Below are 18,171 nucleotides of genomic sequence, written 5' to 3'. Positions count from 1 at the left end.
AATTCTGCTGGAAATACCACAGAAGATTACAGTTGGGTTTGTGGATTCCATCATCCCCCTCTTTTTTTTTTTTTTTGATTAGGGAGTCAATTATTTCTCATTACTGAAGATGCTATTTCGGAAAAAGACCTTGTCAGTCAATCATGCAAAAAGTCCTCAAAAAGCATGAATAAACCATTAAAGAGACAGGCAGATGGAAGTAGGGTTTGGGGAGGGGGGGCAGCACGCTGACCCTTTTCCACAGTGAAACTCCAACTTGTAGAGAAATTACCTTTTTAACTATTACACCTCTGTCAGGTCTTTGTCAGCGCACGGTAATTAGAGCCTTCAGTGGGGAACAAGTGAAAAGAAAACAGTATATTTATTAGTTTATCCCAGTGAAAGGCATTTACTTGGAGCCGAAGGTAAGTTTGAATGTGGTGATTATCTTGTCATTTCAGCGGTCCGTCTGAGTGTGTGTCAGCATGAGTGAATAATGGTGTGTATAAGTCCAGGTAGCGCACACACACACGCACGCACGCACACAAATATCTATACATATTTCCCCATACTTCAGGGTGTGTGGGGCGTCTTTCAACGCACTGATTGGCGAGCAGAGCACATTTCTCCCATCTTCTTTGTTCTGCATTGGGTTTGACACCTCAAAACAATAGCGGCGCTTCACTCTGCCGAGCCCCAACCCACCACCACCAGCACAATGCTTGGACGGGAGCTGCCAATTAGCACCGTCAGACACCCTTCATCAGCTGTCTGTTTACGGAGAAAAAAAAAAAAAAAAGAAAATCGCATAACAGATCAATATGTCTGACGTTGCTTCAGCTGAAGTCGAAAGCCGGATGTATAAATATTATGCACCACAGACAACTTTTCCTGCTGACCGCATGAATCGAACAGGTTCAAAGACAAGTTAAAATAGTCGGGCACTCCTCCGTTTTTTCCCAGTACAGTGGTCTCAACTTCCTTTTCGTATTTCAAGTATTGCACTTGAAAGCTTGCCCATCGCGCACACGAAATTAAATTATTTATTATTATTTTCTCTTCCATCACACACACTTAGGTTGTCTTATAGCATATACTTCAACACATGTTTTTAAATAAATGTGGGATGATTTTAATAAAGTGTTCACCGAATGGTAACACTTTAGATTGGGGAACACATTAACTATTTAAAAGCGTCATTGTGCTGCTTTGGAGAGGACAGTTGGTGACAATTCCTGGGTAAATTGTAGTAAGGCAAAAGACACCAATAAGTACTTTATAATGACAATTACAGGGAAATGTGCTGCTAATACACATGCAAATAAACAGTTCCTAATCTCAAGTGTGACCAACCAAATTCTATTATTATTATGCTGCTCCAAAATAAAATATAACTATATAATATACTGCTGCTTTGGAAATAATATTTTCCGCTACATTTCAAATTCAAACAATCCAGCTCATATTTTAACTTTTCATGTAACAATTTACATATATATATATATAAAAAAATTCCCATTGTCCATTACATTTCAAGCAACTTTTAAAGGCGACAATCAGCTTCAACCACAGCCCCTCCTCCATCCATGGTATTTAATAACTCCCAAACTATTTATTGGACGCTTCTGAATAAGGAATTAGCAACAGGACAGGGATGTGTCTCGTAGTTGTGTAGAAATCATCCCGTAAGCAAAATAATTTCATGGAACACTTTCTGCTGACAATCTAGTCGGGAATCAAATGAATCCAAGCAGGTACCAGCAGTGAAACGTGCACTCACATTCCGCTGTAAAATCAAAACAATAGTTGTGTGGGTTTCGTTGTAGCTTTTTACATTTTTGTGTGTATTGCATTGTCTTTGCTTTGTCCTCACAACTGACAAAACAGTCTCTTGTAGTGTGGCTGCCTTTGTCTGATGCCAAGCCGGACGCGCTGTGTTTGGCAGCGACTGGGCAGCCAGACGACCCAGGGGGATGCAGGGCCAGCATGCGGAGAGAGATGTGGAAAGGGGCCTGTCATGCGGAGAGGGTCTCGGAGGGCTGGAGGTGAGCAGAGGTGTCTGGGAGATGGACTTGTCGCTCCTCTCTGTGGTCCAAGCCCTTTTCATTAACCCACACCCCTGCGTTCACCAAACAGAAACAGTGAGGGGGGGGCGCGGTGGACGGAGGCAGAGCAGTGACCACCAGGGACCTGCTGCCTGTCTGGATGCAGATCTGTGTCATCCATTACAGACAGTGAACTGCTTTTTAACAAAATACAACAGGGGCCCGGGCACAGCCTCACAGACACACAGGGCTACACAAACACACTTGTACCGAAGCTTTCCAAGGAAAAGATAAGAGCAACAAAGGACATGTAGTGCCCCCTAGTGTTTTCATCAAAGACAAGTCAGAGCAAATAAACTAACCGTAACCCCAAGCAAAGCCGCTGAGATGTGTCCAGAATGTGGGCGAGGGAGCGGACAAGAGCCAAACAGGAGAGTAACAATAGGTGAGGAGGTCGGCTTCATGAGTGAAGTGGCCAACGTGTAAAGGGCGCGCTGGTTGCGGGAGCCGGGTGAGTCAGGTGAAAGGGGCAAGGCAGGGTTAGTGGGGCGGCCGAGTAGGACGGATGAAAGTGTACAAGATAAAAGTACATGGTCTCCTGAACGTTTGAGGGGCCTTTAAGATGTAGTGTCACGACAACAACAGTTGGAAAGAAGAAGAGAAAGCAGGGTAGCAGTGCTGTCAGAGGTGCCGAGATGAAGAGGTGACTGTGACCTTGTAGAAAAGAAGGAAGCAGCGACACAGGCTGAATTAAAAAGGTTAAGATTAAGGATGGGAAGCTTATTGAAATGTTGCAATATTTCTGGGAAGGATTAAAATTTAGGGAAGTCACATACTTCCAAGAATGTGAAGCAAGAAAGCTCAAATACACTGAAATTCCAAGTTGACACGGACTATTATTTCACCTAACAAAACGGGTGAGAAGACAAATAAATATAAAAGTTAGCTCGACGATGTGAGGAACACAGTGTGGCAAAATATTCAAGAAATGAAGAGCTGGGCCATTTGTAATGAAAGCTGTCGGTGAGAGTTCAGAAAGACAAAGCTGCGCAAACATGAAGAGTAAATAAGATTATCACAGACATCTCAGGGAATGTAACATTATATCTTTTAGTTTACAAAAAAAAGAATTGAAAATCGAATTTTACTTGGATTTCTCCATGAAAAACATCAGTAATCACCAATTTTCTTCCTTTAAATTTACGGAACATCATCCTTATTTTGAAGAAAAAAATCTTTGAAGTGTGTTCTTTCGAGTTACTGTTTATATCAAGGCTAACTCTTCAGCAAGACGTCGAATACAGCAGGAGCTCAGACAATGGTCCTCAGCACGGCCGGCTCTCACCCCACCACCTCCCTTTCAGTCTCTCATAACACTGATCATATTTCACAGCACATAAACCCTGAAAACGTCATATTAAACAGCTCATCTCTTTTCACGGTCTGCTCTTTAGACTTGACAAATAAAGAAATGGTTTATAGGATATATACTGGTGAAACTCTTGCCAATTGAGTTTAAAAACACTTTCCAGATGGACCCAAATGAAGGGGTCAAATAAAAAATAAACAGGGATGAACACCTGTCACTCATTTTATGAATGACGACCAACCGTCTTTTATTAGCTTGATGCACAACAATATTTTACAGAAGTATACGCTCATCAAAATGCTTTTTCTCATGAGTGATCATATTGGAGAGTGGAGGCAGAAGGAGGCTGAATGGAGACAAAAATGCCAAATGAAAGGGCAGAAAATAAAGAAAGATGAGCGAATAGAAAGAGGGTTTAAACTTCAACCTTTAAGCCATTGAGTTCACTGACATTTGCACCAGGACCCGCCTCGCTGTTCCTCAAAGCTTTTCAGACACCAAGACACCAAGACTAAGAAGGTTGTGAGGAGGCACACCAACTGGATTGAGTTCAGGTTGACAATTTGCAACCCCAGATGTCCTCGGGATTCCCAGTCCAATATCGCATGCATTCTTACGGAGGAATTAACGAGGGGGAGGATAAAAAAAAAATGACAAGTGACAAGCGATTCATTTGAGCTGTCAACATGTCATCTGCACAGCATTCAGACTTCACGTCAGGCGCACGTATCCCCTCGCTGGTGAAGGTGACCTAGGTCAGAACCAGCTGACACACCCAGACCCAGCAGGTGAATGCAGTGGGACTCAGAGAACAACAGCCAAAAGACACAAAGGCGATGGGGTGAGTGGGATCCACGGAAAACCAAGCAGCCTTCCTGAACCGTTTTGAAATCATAACATAAGCAATTGTGCTTGTAAAACTGTATTTGAAGTCGGAGACAATACACACGAAAGCCCTTTCGGGAACAACATTTTTTTTTTCAACGTGTTGCCCATTAGAAAAGCACCAAAACATAATTCCGAGTAAAGACGACGAAAGAACAAAAGCAGATATTCAGCTTACAAAGCGTACTGAAACGCTTTACACCGTGGATGAGACACCATCGCAGCGCAAGAGACGAGGTGGAAAAAGAAATGGCGCACATGCCAACAGGAGGAGCAAAACAAATGGACGGATATGGCCAATAGATGCGATGGACAGAGAGCGATACCTTTTTTTTTTTTTTTTTTTTTAAAGGAGGTTGGAAAATGGTGAGTCTCAGCCTTAGATATGACGAGCAAAGGCAGGAGAAAGACGAAGACAAAGCGGCGTGGTGCTCTCACATTACAGAACAAAGAGGAGAGGGGCATGATGGGAATCGGAGCCTTACACCGCTACAAATGCATACAGTCAAGCTCCGCTCAACACATTACTCCGATAACTATCAGAAATAAAATCAAAATGAGATCTCTGTCAACCACCTGTGGAAAAATTTTCTATACGCCAATTGTTTTATGGATTATGAAAAAAATGCTATACACTTCTAATCTTCCTCAGACAACACTATAGTCACTCCTCCAATGTATCTAATGCACATTTAAAATGGAAAAAGATTGTATATGTACACAGTAATACACACATATTAGTGTGTGTGTGTGTGTGTATATATATATATATACATATATATATACATATATATATATACATATATATATATATATATATATATATATATATATATAGAGAGAGAGAGAGAGAGAGAGAGAGAGAGATTTAACGTTCATTTGCAGGCAAGTGGTGAGTCAGTTTTACCTAGTTAAATATCAGTTTTGTGTTAAAAGCACAGCATCTAATGTTCACCGTCTGCCACTTATGTTACCGATATATTATCATTTACATTCCCAATCCTAATCTTGCTGTGTGTGTTTCTCCCTCGGGCAGATCTGATGGAGCAGTGCTGCAGCTGAACTCAGAGTAGCACTGTCTTCAGGAAAGGGATAAAAAAAAAAAAAAAAATACAACAAAGTGATCAATGTGAGAAGGCACGGGGCGCTCATGGACAGGCCAATCAATGGTGAAAAGAACCTTGCCCAGGGCCTTATGCAAATGGAAGCACGTCCCGTAACCTCGGGAGTGAACATGCGCATTAGATCAATGGGACCAGGGTAGAACCTTACAGCAAGATCACCCTCAACCAGTAAATATGTAATGATGAATCCCGAAAGAATCGACTGAACTCAAACGAACTTTAACTGCCTCAGATACTCATATCACTAAGTGGCGAGAAAACACCACATCTAAAAGAGTATTGGTGGCACGGAGGGAAAATCTATAAGGAGAGATGATACTTTGGCTTTGGGAAATCCATGTAAGGTCAGTAAGGAGTTTTGTATATAAAACCAATAATGCTTGGAAAACTGTGGCGGAAGCTCCTTGGTCTCATGTGGCTCACTGGCTCCCTCATCTACCATGGTAAATATCAAGCAAACAGGGCAGCCTGAATATTGTGGATACCAAATTCTTTAAAAAAAAGAAGAAAAAAAGGAATACTTCAAATATAACATTGATGACGATAAACCATAGCACGGTTATGAGAATGCATTCAGTTAAAGAAACATTTAGCATTTTAATTGTTAGTTTATACTGGTGATTCACTTTGTTCATTTAATATATAGTTGTAATAAATGTTTGTTCAGATGTGCTCAAAGACCAAAAACATTTGGATTGACCCTGATATTTATTCATCATTCATAGTTTTCCATTCACAAAGGAGTTTCCACAATGGGACGTCACCATATCGGAACAGGTCTTAGGTCGTATTACCCAAGAAAGAAGAAATTATATGTATTTTTTCAGTCACTTCATGTCCCCCACTGTGATCCAGTGGTGACTGTGCCTCCAGTCCAACACCTAAGTCCAGTCTGACACAGTAAAAAGAGCATTTTCTCCTTGGCCTTGAGCTCGCTGGATGCATGACAGTGCTCATGTGAAGGGACAAGTTGAACAGTGAGCAGTCATTGGTCAAGTCGTCCACATGAAGGCAACAGAGAATAGTCAGACTAAATGGGCAGAGAGGTGATGACACATGCTCAAATCTAGGTTCCTTTACTTTAAAGATCCATTCAAAGGAATCATGTGTCTCTCGCTCTATAAGACAGTGATGGTGGTTCAGGGGAGCGATTGCTGTTTTTGAGATCATATAGAGAGCAGGGAGCAGTATGCTAAATTTTGCGTCTGACAAATGAAATTCTCCAAGAACTAAGCTGTATATGATTTAAAATATAGACATCTGAGGTCAGTAGACCGTTGTCCAGCAACTCCAGTGTGGAAACTAAAAGAAACAATAAGGATATTTTTTAAGACATTGATAATCTCTGTTCTTATTCTTAGTCAATAGCCGTTGGTAATTTTCAAAATGAATTAACATCATTCTATTTGGTCACACCAAAAGGAAGGGAAAAGCTTTCTGATTGGACAAAGAGAAGCCATTCAATGTCCTTGCACACCAAACCAGATTCCTGCCAACTATTGTGAAGCAGCATATCTTCACTTTTAAGGCCACTGTGGTAAAATGAAAGTGGGAACGCCACGGAGGAAAAAAAAAAATGATAAAAGAAAAAGAAAAGCTAGCATGAGCGTCTCCCCGATAATGAAGAGATATATGAAGAAAAGGATGCGAAAATTGTATTTTTAACCCTCCTCAACATCCAAGGAATAAAAAAAAGTAATGAAGGGTGACTAACATATTTCCAACCCCCCACTCCTTTCTGCCACTACGAGTGTAATCTAGAAACCAAAGATGCTCCTGAAACACAGAGAAAAACACCAACAAAGGTGAGAATAATGGTGTCGTATTGAAGGGAATACTTCACAAAGCCTATTGTGTGAGTATCCCTTTCAGGCAGCAAACCCGCTGTAATTTGGTCTGCGTCATCTGCCTCTAGTCACAATGCAGCACTACAGCTTTGAAATGGATGGCAAATGAAGGCCATTTGTACATAATCACAGCAGATAGAAGAATTCAGAAGCCCTACAATGTTTTGTTGAGGTAGAAAGAAAGACCTTGGTCTATCTGTGTCAGCCAGCGCGGCTAAGGTTTGGCAAGGAAGGTCTTTCTTTTACAGAAACAAGCAAATCAATTCAAATCAAATCAGCTTGCTCGCATGACATTTAAACAGTCCAATTTACACCCTTATGTTAAGAGGAGACCCGCTCTTAAAGACGCCCATTCATTCACACAAAAATTAGACGTCTATATTTCAGTCGCTTAATGGAGCAGATATGCCGCCGCCGCCATTATGAAGAAACCAGGTCTTTTCAAGCAGCGCGCAGGGCCGGTTATTGTCCACAAGCGCAGCACAAAAACAAAGCCAGGAACAACACGCATACATTGGACAGGACAAGAAGCATGTTGAGGAATAGACAGACAAGTTCAAGTGCGCGCACACACACATTCATGTGCGTTCTCACTGGTGATGGCGGATGTCCTAAGGGCTGTCACCCTGCTGTGCAGGCTGGCAGGCACTTTTGTCATGGTGGTCCTTTTGTTTTACATCAAACAAAATGCCACAGCTTTGCATATGGCTCCACTAATTTCTGCTAGTGTGCCCCATCCATTTATCATCGCCTCTTCTCCTCTCCTCACATGGCTCTGATAACTGCTTACCACCAATCTGTTCACCTAAAGATGATACAGGCCTCTCCAGGCTAAGAGGCTGACTCACACAGATGTGCGCACATGTATAAACGTACACTTAAACACTATTGTGCGAGCACTCGCAGATGGAGACAGACAAACATACAAAGGCGAACGTAGACAGGGGGACTCATTGCAAACTGCAGTACTGCTACACCGCTTGTAAGCCCGCCAGCTACGGAGAACCTTGAGATAAAAACAAACCTTCCTTTCATCCCCTCCAGAAGCAATATACAGGATAGTTTTGAAAGCTGCCGAGATGAGCATATAACATGAGACAGGGTTTTCACAGCCTGCAAATGGCCATCTTCACCGCTGGAATAAATTAGTCAACAAATTAAACATTTACTTTTTTCTTCTTTTGCATTGTGATGAAATGAAGGTCACATCGAAAAGAGTTTGGACCCCTAAACATCAAAAACCCTGTCCTCACAGGGTCATATGTCTGAAGACAGCAATAAGTTGAATGTCAGTCTGGCGCTGTTTGTTTTAGCAGATACCTGATAGCTAACACTATGTGTTCTTGATTGGTTAAAACAAAAACCTGAACCACGGATGCCTGAGTTGAACACTGCTGATCTACACCGAGAGTTCTTTGGAAAATCTTTAGATGCCTTCGCTGTCGCATGTTTGGTCATCAGAACCTGTATTCTGACCACAAAGTTAAGTTCCATAAATATTTCAGCAAAGTTCAGTAGAACACTCACTGATGCGGTACAAGTCTGGGATCCTTTTGAATCCATCAGTTTGAGTCGTGGCAGATAAAACATGGATCTTTTCGAGGTAGCCCTCTGACAAACAAACTGTTATCCTTCATACTTCAGCTGCTAAAAATGTGCGCACACCTAAACTTATGTCATTAAGGTTTACAAACTCTGACCAAGATTAAGAATTAGGCAAAGTGCGAACTTGAAATAGTAAAGAACATATTACGAGAACCTTTAACTGCATAGGCGATGTGTTCATGGTCCTCCAGGAGATACTGGACATGCCAATATATTGTATTTGGTCCGTAAATGACAAGTATTTCCAGCTGATCTCCACCTGTAGGATTCAACAGGCTAAGAGTTGACTGTCCAATCCAGGTGGAGGAGATCATTTTTACTGAGCTCTTGTTCACGAGGGAGGGACAGGCAACACGGGCCACTGGAGGAACATCAGTACATCCAAACCATGGCGCAATATATTGACCTTTGCAAAAGGACTGTGTGTCCCATACTGATGCTGAAGTTAGCCTCTGTGTTGGCGAAGTAAAATAGCCCTCCTTCCCTATCTAATGTTCCAGTCACTTGGTATATAGAGCACCTTATGAGGCACCTAGCCTTACTGACAGTGCTGTTTTACACAACTGCCCTGGCGTCCATATAAGCCACAGAAGCCGGAATATTTGCCTCAATTTTGCGTCAACATGCAACACTGAAGGCAGCCTTGGGTGTCAGCAACGGATGCCAAAGTCCACTTGCAAATGTCAATATATTACACCATGGTGGTACATCACCATCACAGTCTTCAGTGCCACCTCACTGTCACCCCATGGTGTAATATATTGACATTTGCAATTGGACTTTGGCATCCGCTGGTGACACATACGTCTGCCTTCAGCCACCCCTATGCTATTGCACCAATAGCATAGGGGTGACTGAAGAGACCAAAAGACAAAGTCAATGAGACAAATGAGTCTCCTCCACAGGGAGGTTTTCCCTTACAGATACAGTGAAAGACTCAGAGGAGAACTTCTGTGCCTCCTTATTGACAGCTGTCTGTTAACATACCGTATCCTAGGTGTCATGACCCTTCCTTAGTGAGCTGTCCTAGCTGAGTCCAACCAGAAGGATGGCCCAGGATAGACCTGGAATACAGGGTATTCCCCCAGAAAGATTCTGACTGAACACACTAATGTGTCACTAATGAAATTCTACATAGCTCAGAAGCAAAGCACAATTTATGTTTGTGTCACAACAAGAGCTAATAAAATAATCATTGTCACAGATTCCTGCATATTGTTGGAGACTAAAGCAAATGGTGAACAGAGTATATACTAAGTCATACAGCATGTACATGGTGCGAGAAAAGGGTAGCTGGTTGTCGGACAGCGCTCACAGATTAGTGTACAGGGGGACAGATGGATTCTTATGTAAGAATTATCTAATGCCACCTGTACCAGCAGACAAGAGTGCTCTTTTTCACAAACCAGAGGGTTTGCATGGGCTAGACAGCCATTCTTCCGAGTCAGAACTCCAACGTCTCTCACGACCCAGGAAATTGATAAGGAGGGGGAAAAAAAGGAATGAGACTAACCGAAGATGCTGGACTGTGAGTGCTTGAAAAACAATGAATGCTTTTCACTCAGGTTAAAAATGGCTAGTTCAAATCTCGGACCACAAGAACACGGCCACTTGTGCACTCAAGGGTTGTCCAGAACACCAAGTCATTACTAATAGGTGAAGACGTGACATTTTAATGTGTCAAGGTCTTGGTGCAAATCAATGAAGGAAGGATGGAGGACGATTTTTTTTTTTTTTTTTGCCTAGCATCCCCATTCAGAGATGGTTAGCTCTTCTTTGATGTTCCTATAATTAGTGTGTGAAGTCTTCTATAAGAATCTAAATCACAACGCAATACTCGAGTGCACCAAGCTCTGACTCGCATGCTCTTACGCAAGGCTAGCCAGCAGGAGAAATTAACGGCGGGTCTCTTTGATTTGCTTGATCAGAAATGTATTTATTAACTGTAAAAACGCGCGGCAATTAACCCAGAGAAAACTTGTTCTCTCAGGGTCTCTCCTCATGTGCCAAACAGTTCATCCCACAAAGCTCCACACGCCCTCCTCCTATTTACGCCCAAACACACTTCACTTCCCATTGGACCACTTTCTGCTCCATTAAGTGGCTGTAAATGTGTTGTCTGTTTGTGTGTGTTGGTGCAGGGTGTATGAAACAAAACACTGACTGGTAATAATGCAACTCAAGTGTGGCTACAATTGGACTGGGATTAAGGGCATGGAGTCTTGTTTGATATCAACGACAACAAGAGGTGTGTTGCATTGAATGTGTGACTGGGCGAAGCAACTACGCAGTAGCCAAACATCTTTCTGAGTCATAGGGGATGGTCGAAACTGCACTCTTCGGACTTCCAATATATTTTGTGTTTTTAATTGGGTGCAACCTGAATACATTTCCTTTGCTTCTAAGTTCAGTTGGATCACAATGAGGTCTTTCACACAGGGACAGTTCTGGTTCTGTAAATGGTTCTGGATTCTCATAACCATGATGCATCCTACTGAACCAGCCACGGTTCCAACAAGTTCACTGGCAACTAGCGTTTGGGCAGGATAAAGTGTTACACAGGCAAAAGTAAACAACATACCGCCAAAGTGACATTTGATATTCTGAATGTTGCTTTACTGATAGGATTTGTTTACATCCCGTGCCGACCTTTGGAGACATAGAAGACAATTACGATGAAGATATCTGGTATGTAACAAGTGGGCATGTAGGCAGTTTGCGAACCAACTTATTCCAAGCATTTCTTTCTCCTCTGAATGCTGGACGAAACTGTGAAAGGCCTCACTTTGAGGAGACAACACAGCACCAGTTGGTCCGATCTACGAACTAAACCTTGCCATAGGTAAGGGCTGTTAAGATAGACAGGCACAACAACAAAGGTGCAAGAACCCCAGACTGAGCGACTGTTACTTTTGGACAAACTATCCTGAATGAAACTATCCTGAGGATGCATTGCCACTGTGATATCATGAATATAACAGTATTAATATCAACTTTTTGGAGTGACAGAAGTGCCACGTCTAAATCATGACAAAATCACTTAACACTGTAAGGCAGGGGTGTCAAACGTGATAAAACTGGGAGTTTTTTAATGCAGTCTAATTCATGGGCCATTTATAACATTGACTTATCACGAAATTTGACACTCAACAGGATGCAACATCAGACAGCCTGTTAAACCTGATCATTGATTTGTCATTCGTCAAGGAAGCTAAATTTAGCTCCTACTTCCCAACTATTACGCGGGATTCTGCACTTCAATCTGGCAATTCAGGGATCCATTAATGGCCATTGCACAAATCAAACATGAATTTTGAAAGTACAAACATTGATATGAAACAATTCAATACCAGATGTTTTTCAAGAAACTGCAGGTAAAAACTACAAATTCACTGACTGTATATTTGCCTTTCTTTCTTCACTAAAGCATTGAGCTAAAAATAATGTTCTAAAAATACATTGATTGTTGGAGTCGAGCCAGAACCTGGTGAGTCGGGCAAGTTAAGGTGCGCACACCCGGATGACTTCAAAACATGATTTTTCTGAGCATGTAAGAAGTGATGGATATTCTCCATTAAGGTGGCAGATGCTGCATGTTCTCAAGGGAAAACGTGTGGATGACATCTTTGAGCGCACTGTCATTTTAAGTAAATACACAAACCTTTCAACTCTGGATTTTGATGTTATCTCTCAAACACTGCCTCAGCAATGTGTTTATTTATGCCAGAACTGAACATGATTTTAGAGGGTTTTTACTTGACAAGGACATTACATAAAAGAAAGCAGAACGAACCTCAGGTCATGCGATACACATATGTAGGCCGTGAGACACTCTCGACGTTTACACCATGAGAAGAAAAATAGATACAAACAGCACAAATAGCTTCCCTTTGTCGCACCGCAGCCCCAGAGACTGGGAGGCTGTCATGGACAAAACGCTGCATGAATATTTAGCAGAGTAATTAAAATTACAAAATGCTAAATGACAAAAGAAAGGGTGATTAAAATAGAACTAAAATCAAATATTCCTGAAAACACCAGAGGGACAAGAATCACCTTCAATCCATTGCTGTTATTGTGATTTCTCCTCATGATAGAAATTCAAGTGATATTATTGGATGCAAGGCAATGAACATCTCACACATCTTAGAGATCATTTGTAACGTACATAGTCTTAACAGGGCATGAATTAAAGACGAAGCCCTTCTGGAGTGTATCGGAACTCTTTACAAAAGGGAAGAAACAATACTAAATTACCATTGATGTCTTAAGAGCTAAAAGTGATGTTGTAATCCATGCTGAGTGCTGAATCCAAACTTGCATCAAAGCCTGATCGACTGTCATGGGCTTTAAAAATGATGCCAGCAAAGTTCAAGGGTTCTTAAGGTTGTCTTGGACTAACACTGTCATCCAGGCAACTCAGTGGGGAGATGGCTAAAACTTCAATTAAACAGCCATGACAGCAAAGTGTTGTGTTGTCTTAAGCTTCAGACCAAATAACCATCAAGAAACGTGAAAACTCACAACACAGTTTAGTCAATAAGTAGTCAAACAGATTTTGTGTGCACCATATCTCCTTAAAGCCTGCTTCATTCCAATCTACCACCATCTAATCCTCAATTTCAAGTATCTCACAAAGCACTGAAACTGCATTGCTCGGTAGACATTCCAGCAATCTTTTTTTCTTTCTTTTCTGATGAGGGACACAGAGCCCAAGGATAAGGATGAACCAAATTGTTAACAGAACCTGCAAATAAACCGCGTCTTATTTCCGATCCGTCTGCAGTGTTCGGCGCACAACAAGCCCAGAGTATAGCTGTGATAAACTTCAAAAAAAGAAAAAAAAAAGAGAGAGAATAATGGTTGTAGAGTTGATATAAATCTTCAAAGTTGTTGAATTTTTTTCTCTATTTTGCTGGAGAGACTCCACTTTCAAGAGTGTGTTGTATGTCTTTGGGTGTCTGTGGGAGGCAGGGGAAAAGAAGTGGAACATTGAAATACTCACCAGTTCGACAAAAGACAGCCCTCCATAGCTGTGGGCCACGATGAAGACATTCTTGGCTGCAGCTTTGGACACAAAGTGGTCCCACACGTACAGCACGTGTTCCTCTGAAGAAGCATTTTCCTGCAATGCAAAGTTTATCTGTAACATGTAGAAGGACTTTTGACATAGAGAGCCAGTCGTTAAAATATATATAAGACTGGCAGAGACAATAAAAGTTGTGTCCCAAGTTGTTAATATTGGGAGAAGACACAGAGGATCAATAAGCCTTGCATATTGCAAATGCCCTAAATGTAAACTCATTAGGCGAGGTGACGTAACATTTAAATCTCAATTCCTGCCCCAAACGCTCCATCGATAGCAAATCAATACAGCAGTGAGGGATGAATGTGAAGACCCTCGTGGCAAGTTAAATGAGTACACATTAACTATGAAAAAAAAAAAAACGCTTCCTATTAAAATTGGCATAACTGTGGCAGGCTTCCATTGAAGGAGTGAAATTCACATGCCGCAATGCTCTCGCTCTCTTCCGAACACACCTGAACAGTGTGGAGACAGGTTTCATTAAGCTGGAGATGTAAACACTTATCTGGGCTGGAAAGAACAACAGTGAAGGAGAGAAAAGGCCACCGGTAATGAACTTCAGACATTGATTTTAGACTTTGATTTCCTATTAAAGTGTCGGCTTCACCACATTAAAAAATAAAACAAAATAAATCAACTCTGCATTCGTTTGTTGGTTGTCTTCCTCTTTACTCTTAATGTCAGAACCTCCATCTCCGATATTGTTGGTCCAACATGCTCCATGTTTTTCCTCTCAATGTGTCCATTGTGCCTCAGTCTGGCCTCGTCCTACTCATCCACAAACAATGTTCAACTCTTCCACTTCTAACTCCGATTCTTGTCTTTGTGTCAGAGCGACTCTTTGTATGACATTGCCAGTCATCTTCATCTTTTCCACCCCGCCTGCACTCTCTTCTTCTCTACCTTGGAAAGTTACCCCACACAGAATTATGATTACGTCTGAATAGAAGGGAGAGGAAAATAAAACCATATCCACCCAAGCCCATTTGACCTCTGTCCAGACTTTTATCTTGTGAACCCTGGATCATCACCAAAAAAACATCATAAACGCAACATTTAGAAGCATTGATTTACTCCACTGTATGAATCACTTTGCATCAGCATAAGTCAAGCTCTGGAATGACGTCCAGAACGATGACAAAAACAATGAAAAGAGACCGCCTGCTGGGTATGTGGTGGTCGTCCCAATGGCTGCCAAAACTGAATTACTGTGCTTGTTTAAACTCTTGAATGGACTCACCCACTCCCACATCTGGAAGAACCCAATGACTCACTTAACCCTGCAATCTCGGAAGTCGGCTGACCAGGGGCACCTTGGCTGTTCCCAGGAAGGCACTGAAGCCCAAAACTGTCCTTTTTTTTTCCCCAGTCTCTTTCAAATTCACACATAAACCCCTTGGCATTTGGGACCACCTGGTTTAGGACCTCCGTGTGCAGCCTGGCTCTTATTTAAATGCCCTTTTCTGATTTGCGTTTGGCTCTACTTTTCGTTTTTGTCCGCGACTGCCTTTGCAATTGATTGTGTTGCACTGATCCTCCACACAAGCCTCCCGCATGTCTGTTTCAGACCAGTTATGTCAAAGAAAAGAGCAGCAAGCTGCCAACTAAGCAGAAGTTCTACACACACAAAACCCTCGCATTTCCCTTAATTACAATGGAGATATATTTAAATATAATTTCTTGAAATAAACAAAGCGATGCCTACAGAGAATGGAAAAACATTCTGTTAATTGAGTGTCATACTGCGCAATGCAACTCCAAAACAAATAATTAGTGATATGAAGTAAAGGAAGGCGGCGATATCCTGAGAGACCTTAGCTTCTCATAAATGTGTTGCACATAACAAAGCCAAGTGGTTTGTTATCATAGAAAGGTAATAGCCTGAGGATTTAGTCTTGGATCATCAGTTTAGTTTAAAGAGAAGCATTGAAAGAAACTGAACGCTTTATGATGTAGAAAGTAGAGTGGAGATGAGTGTCTTTAACCTGCAACGGTTGATGTGGTGCTGAGGTGTGTTTTTGTTGCAGTGTTTGTCTAGAGGTAAATTAACCTGTCAAAGTGTTTGTGTTTACTGCAAGATTAGTCTGAGGTGGTTGTAGTGTCAGCACCCACTTCCTTCAGTGTGATGCAAGAGAGAGCAACTCTGCTCTGCCCTGCCCTCTTGCCATCAGCACAGGCGATTGTGAGCGCGCGCTTGCCTGTGTGTTTGTCTGGGGCAGACAAAGTTGTCTGTCTGAAAGGCTGTGACATCAAAGGGCTTTGAAGTCTTCGCTCCTCTCTCCTCCGACGTGTCACCCTTCATCTGTGAAGCCCGTTTCATTAGGCGACCTCTCTACCTCCCTCACTTCTTTCTCTCCATTTCACACTCATGCCACCTGTTCTGCACCACCTCTCCTGCCACTTCTTAATGGACGGAGCTTGAAATGTAAACACAAGTGTTCCGTGGGAGGCAGCAAAGTTCAAGCATGAGCTTTTACTTTGACCCTTTCATGGCCTGTATGGTTTTAAGAACCTTACCCTCTGAGCTGATACAGCCACGATGTGAGAAAATGTTGTGTTTATCTTCACTGCAACATCAAAACTGAGACAAGCCCAGGTAAAAGTGAACCTGAATCCTGTTGGATGGCTACTAACTCAGTCCAAAAACATTGCTCCCTACGGTGCACCCTGGTTTTTCCCCATTGCAACTGGCTTTGGCCCCAAGTTCCCGATATACAGGAATAAGTGGCAGGAGATTAGTCAGCTATTTTCAAGACCCACAATTTAAAAATAGAATAAAATAAAACTAGATAGATGGACTGTAAATACACGGAGCACTTTAAGCACATTCATTCTCCACTCCATAGTCCTGTCATGTCAGGATCAGGGTGAAATGTGGGGGATGAGTTACTAAGCCATGGTACAAAACATGTTGACAGACAATAATTCATTTACAGTGTAATTATCTGTCTGTTAGCAAAAATGCACAGCGTTGCCAATGAGCCAAAATTTCCAGAAACACTGATGATGGGACAAGGAACAGATTATTACAAGTGGGGCATTTGGGATAACCATCAGGATCTCGGAATCTCAGTGTCCTGCTGGGCAAAGAAAAACCAAAAACAAAGAACATATCTTTGAGAGACACACAACTAATAAATTGATAAACCAACTTCCGTTTTTTGTCGTCACTCATTCGACATTGTTTAGGGCTTTTTAAAGAACTGCTGAAAGCTTGTCAAGTCTGGAACTCCAATGCTCTGATGCCACTTGAATGCAGGACTGTTCCTGGCACGTTGCAATTAACCATCACATTGGAGACCAACATCTACAGCTTAAAAAACTGGGAGAAAATTATGGGTGGAAGTGGCGGACGTCATAGTGTGTGTGTGTTCATAGTATATATATATATATATATATATATTTTTTTTACGTTTATTATTACTGTACATTATATTTTTTTCACCTCTGTGTTAGGGGAATCTTAACTTTTAATTACTTTTAAAATCCACTTGTAAAAAAAGGAACTATTCATGTCAGTGACATGTGAACGCCCCACTTCCCCAAACTCCACCAGCCCACTTCATATAAACATATTCTTCATGTTCCCCCTCAGCAGCAGACGAAGGAGCGACTACCTGGCAGCGCACTAAATTATCTAAACAGCATTTGCATATTGTTGCAATTATTTCCAGAGGTTAATTAGCTGCAGTGGAGCACACCGTCCTGTGAGACTTGCTTCCTGTCACCAGCTCTCAAAGTAGCTTCACTTATTTATTTATTTTATGTTTTCCTTGTAGCGTGATTGTGAGTGTTTAAAGTAATGCAAGCATGTTGGTAGCTGCAGTTTGCTGTCAGAAAATGTTCCAATGTTGCGAGGCGCAGTGCACATGTAGGTGAGGTACTCATTTCACACTAAAAATAGTCAGTCGACTCGCTATTTTTTTACATGCTACCAAACTGCAAAAACAGTCTGATTTCCTTTTGAGATGCTGCACAGATACTTTCACAGAAAGACCATGTACAAGACAGGATGATTTCAGAACTATACAAAGGTCTCTCAGATGAGGTTGTCAACGTAGCAATTACAATTACAAAATGACAATTACAAATGGCCATCTAGCTGCTCAAATGCTATTGAAAGGAGAGTACACAAGTTGTTTTTCGAGTGTAGTTTCAGCAACATGTATTTCTCGGACGTGATGATGACAGAGGTGTGGCCCCTCCCTCTCCTCTCTCCCTATGGATGTCA

General features: G+C 41.8%; 1 protein-coding gene across 3 annotated transcripts in view; it reads right to left on the bottom strand.

Annotated features, from left to right (window-relative positions):
- Window positions 1-18,171, bottom strand: part of fam172a (family with sequence similarity 172 member A) — a 131,264-nt gene that overhangs the window by 58,943 nt on the left and 54,150 nt on the right. For all 3 annotated transcript variants that reach the window (XM_053871836.1, XM_053871835.1, XM_053871837.1), the window contains exon 8: window positions 13,860-13,979. In XM_053871836.1, the coding sequence (XP_053727811.1) occupies window positions 13,860-13,979 (120 nt within the window). The remainder of the gene's footprint in view (window positions 1-13,859; window positions 13,980-18,171) is intronic.

The sequence above is a fragment of the Synchiropus splendidus genome, chromosome 7 (genome assembly GCF_027744825.2).
Source record: "Synchiropus splendidus isolate RoL2022-P1 chromosome 7, RoL_Sspl_1.0, whole genome shotgun sequence".
Classification (NCBI taxonomy): domain Eukaryota; kingdom Metazoa; phylum Chordata; class Actinopteri; order Syngnathiformes; family Callionymidae; genus Synchiropus; species Synchiropus splendidus.
Note: the sequence above shows the minus strand (reverse complement) of the source record. Positions and strands in the feature narration are given on the sequence as shown.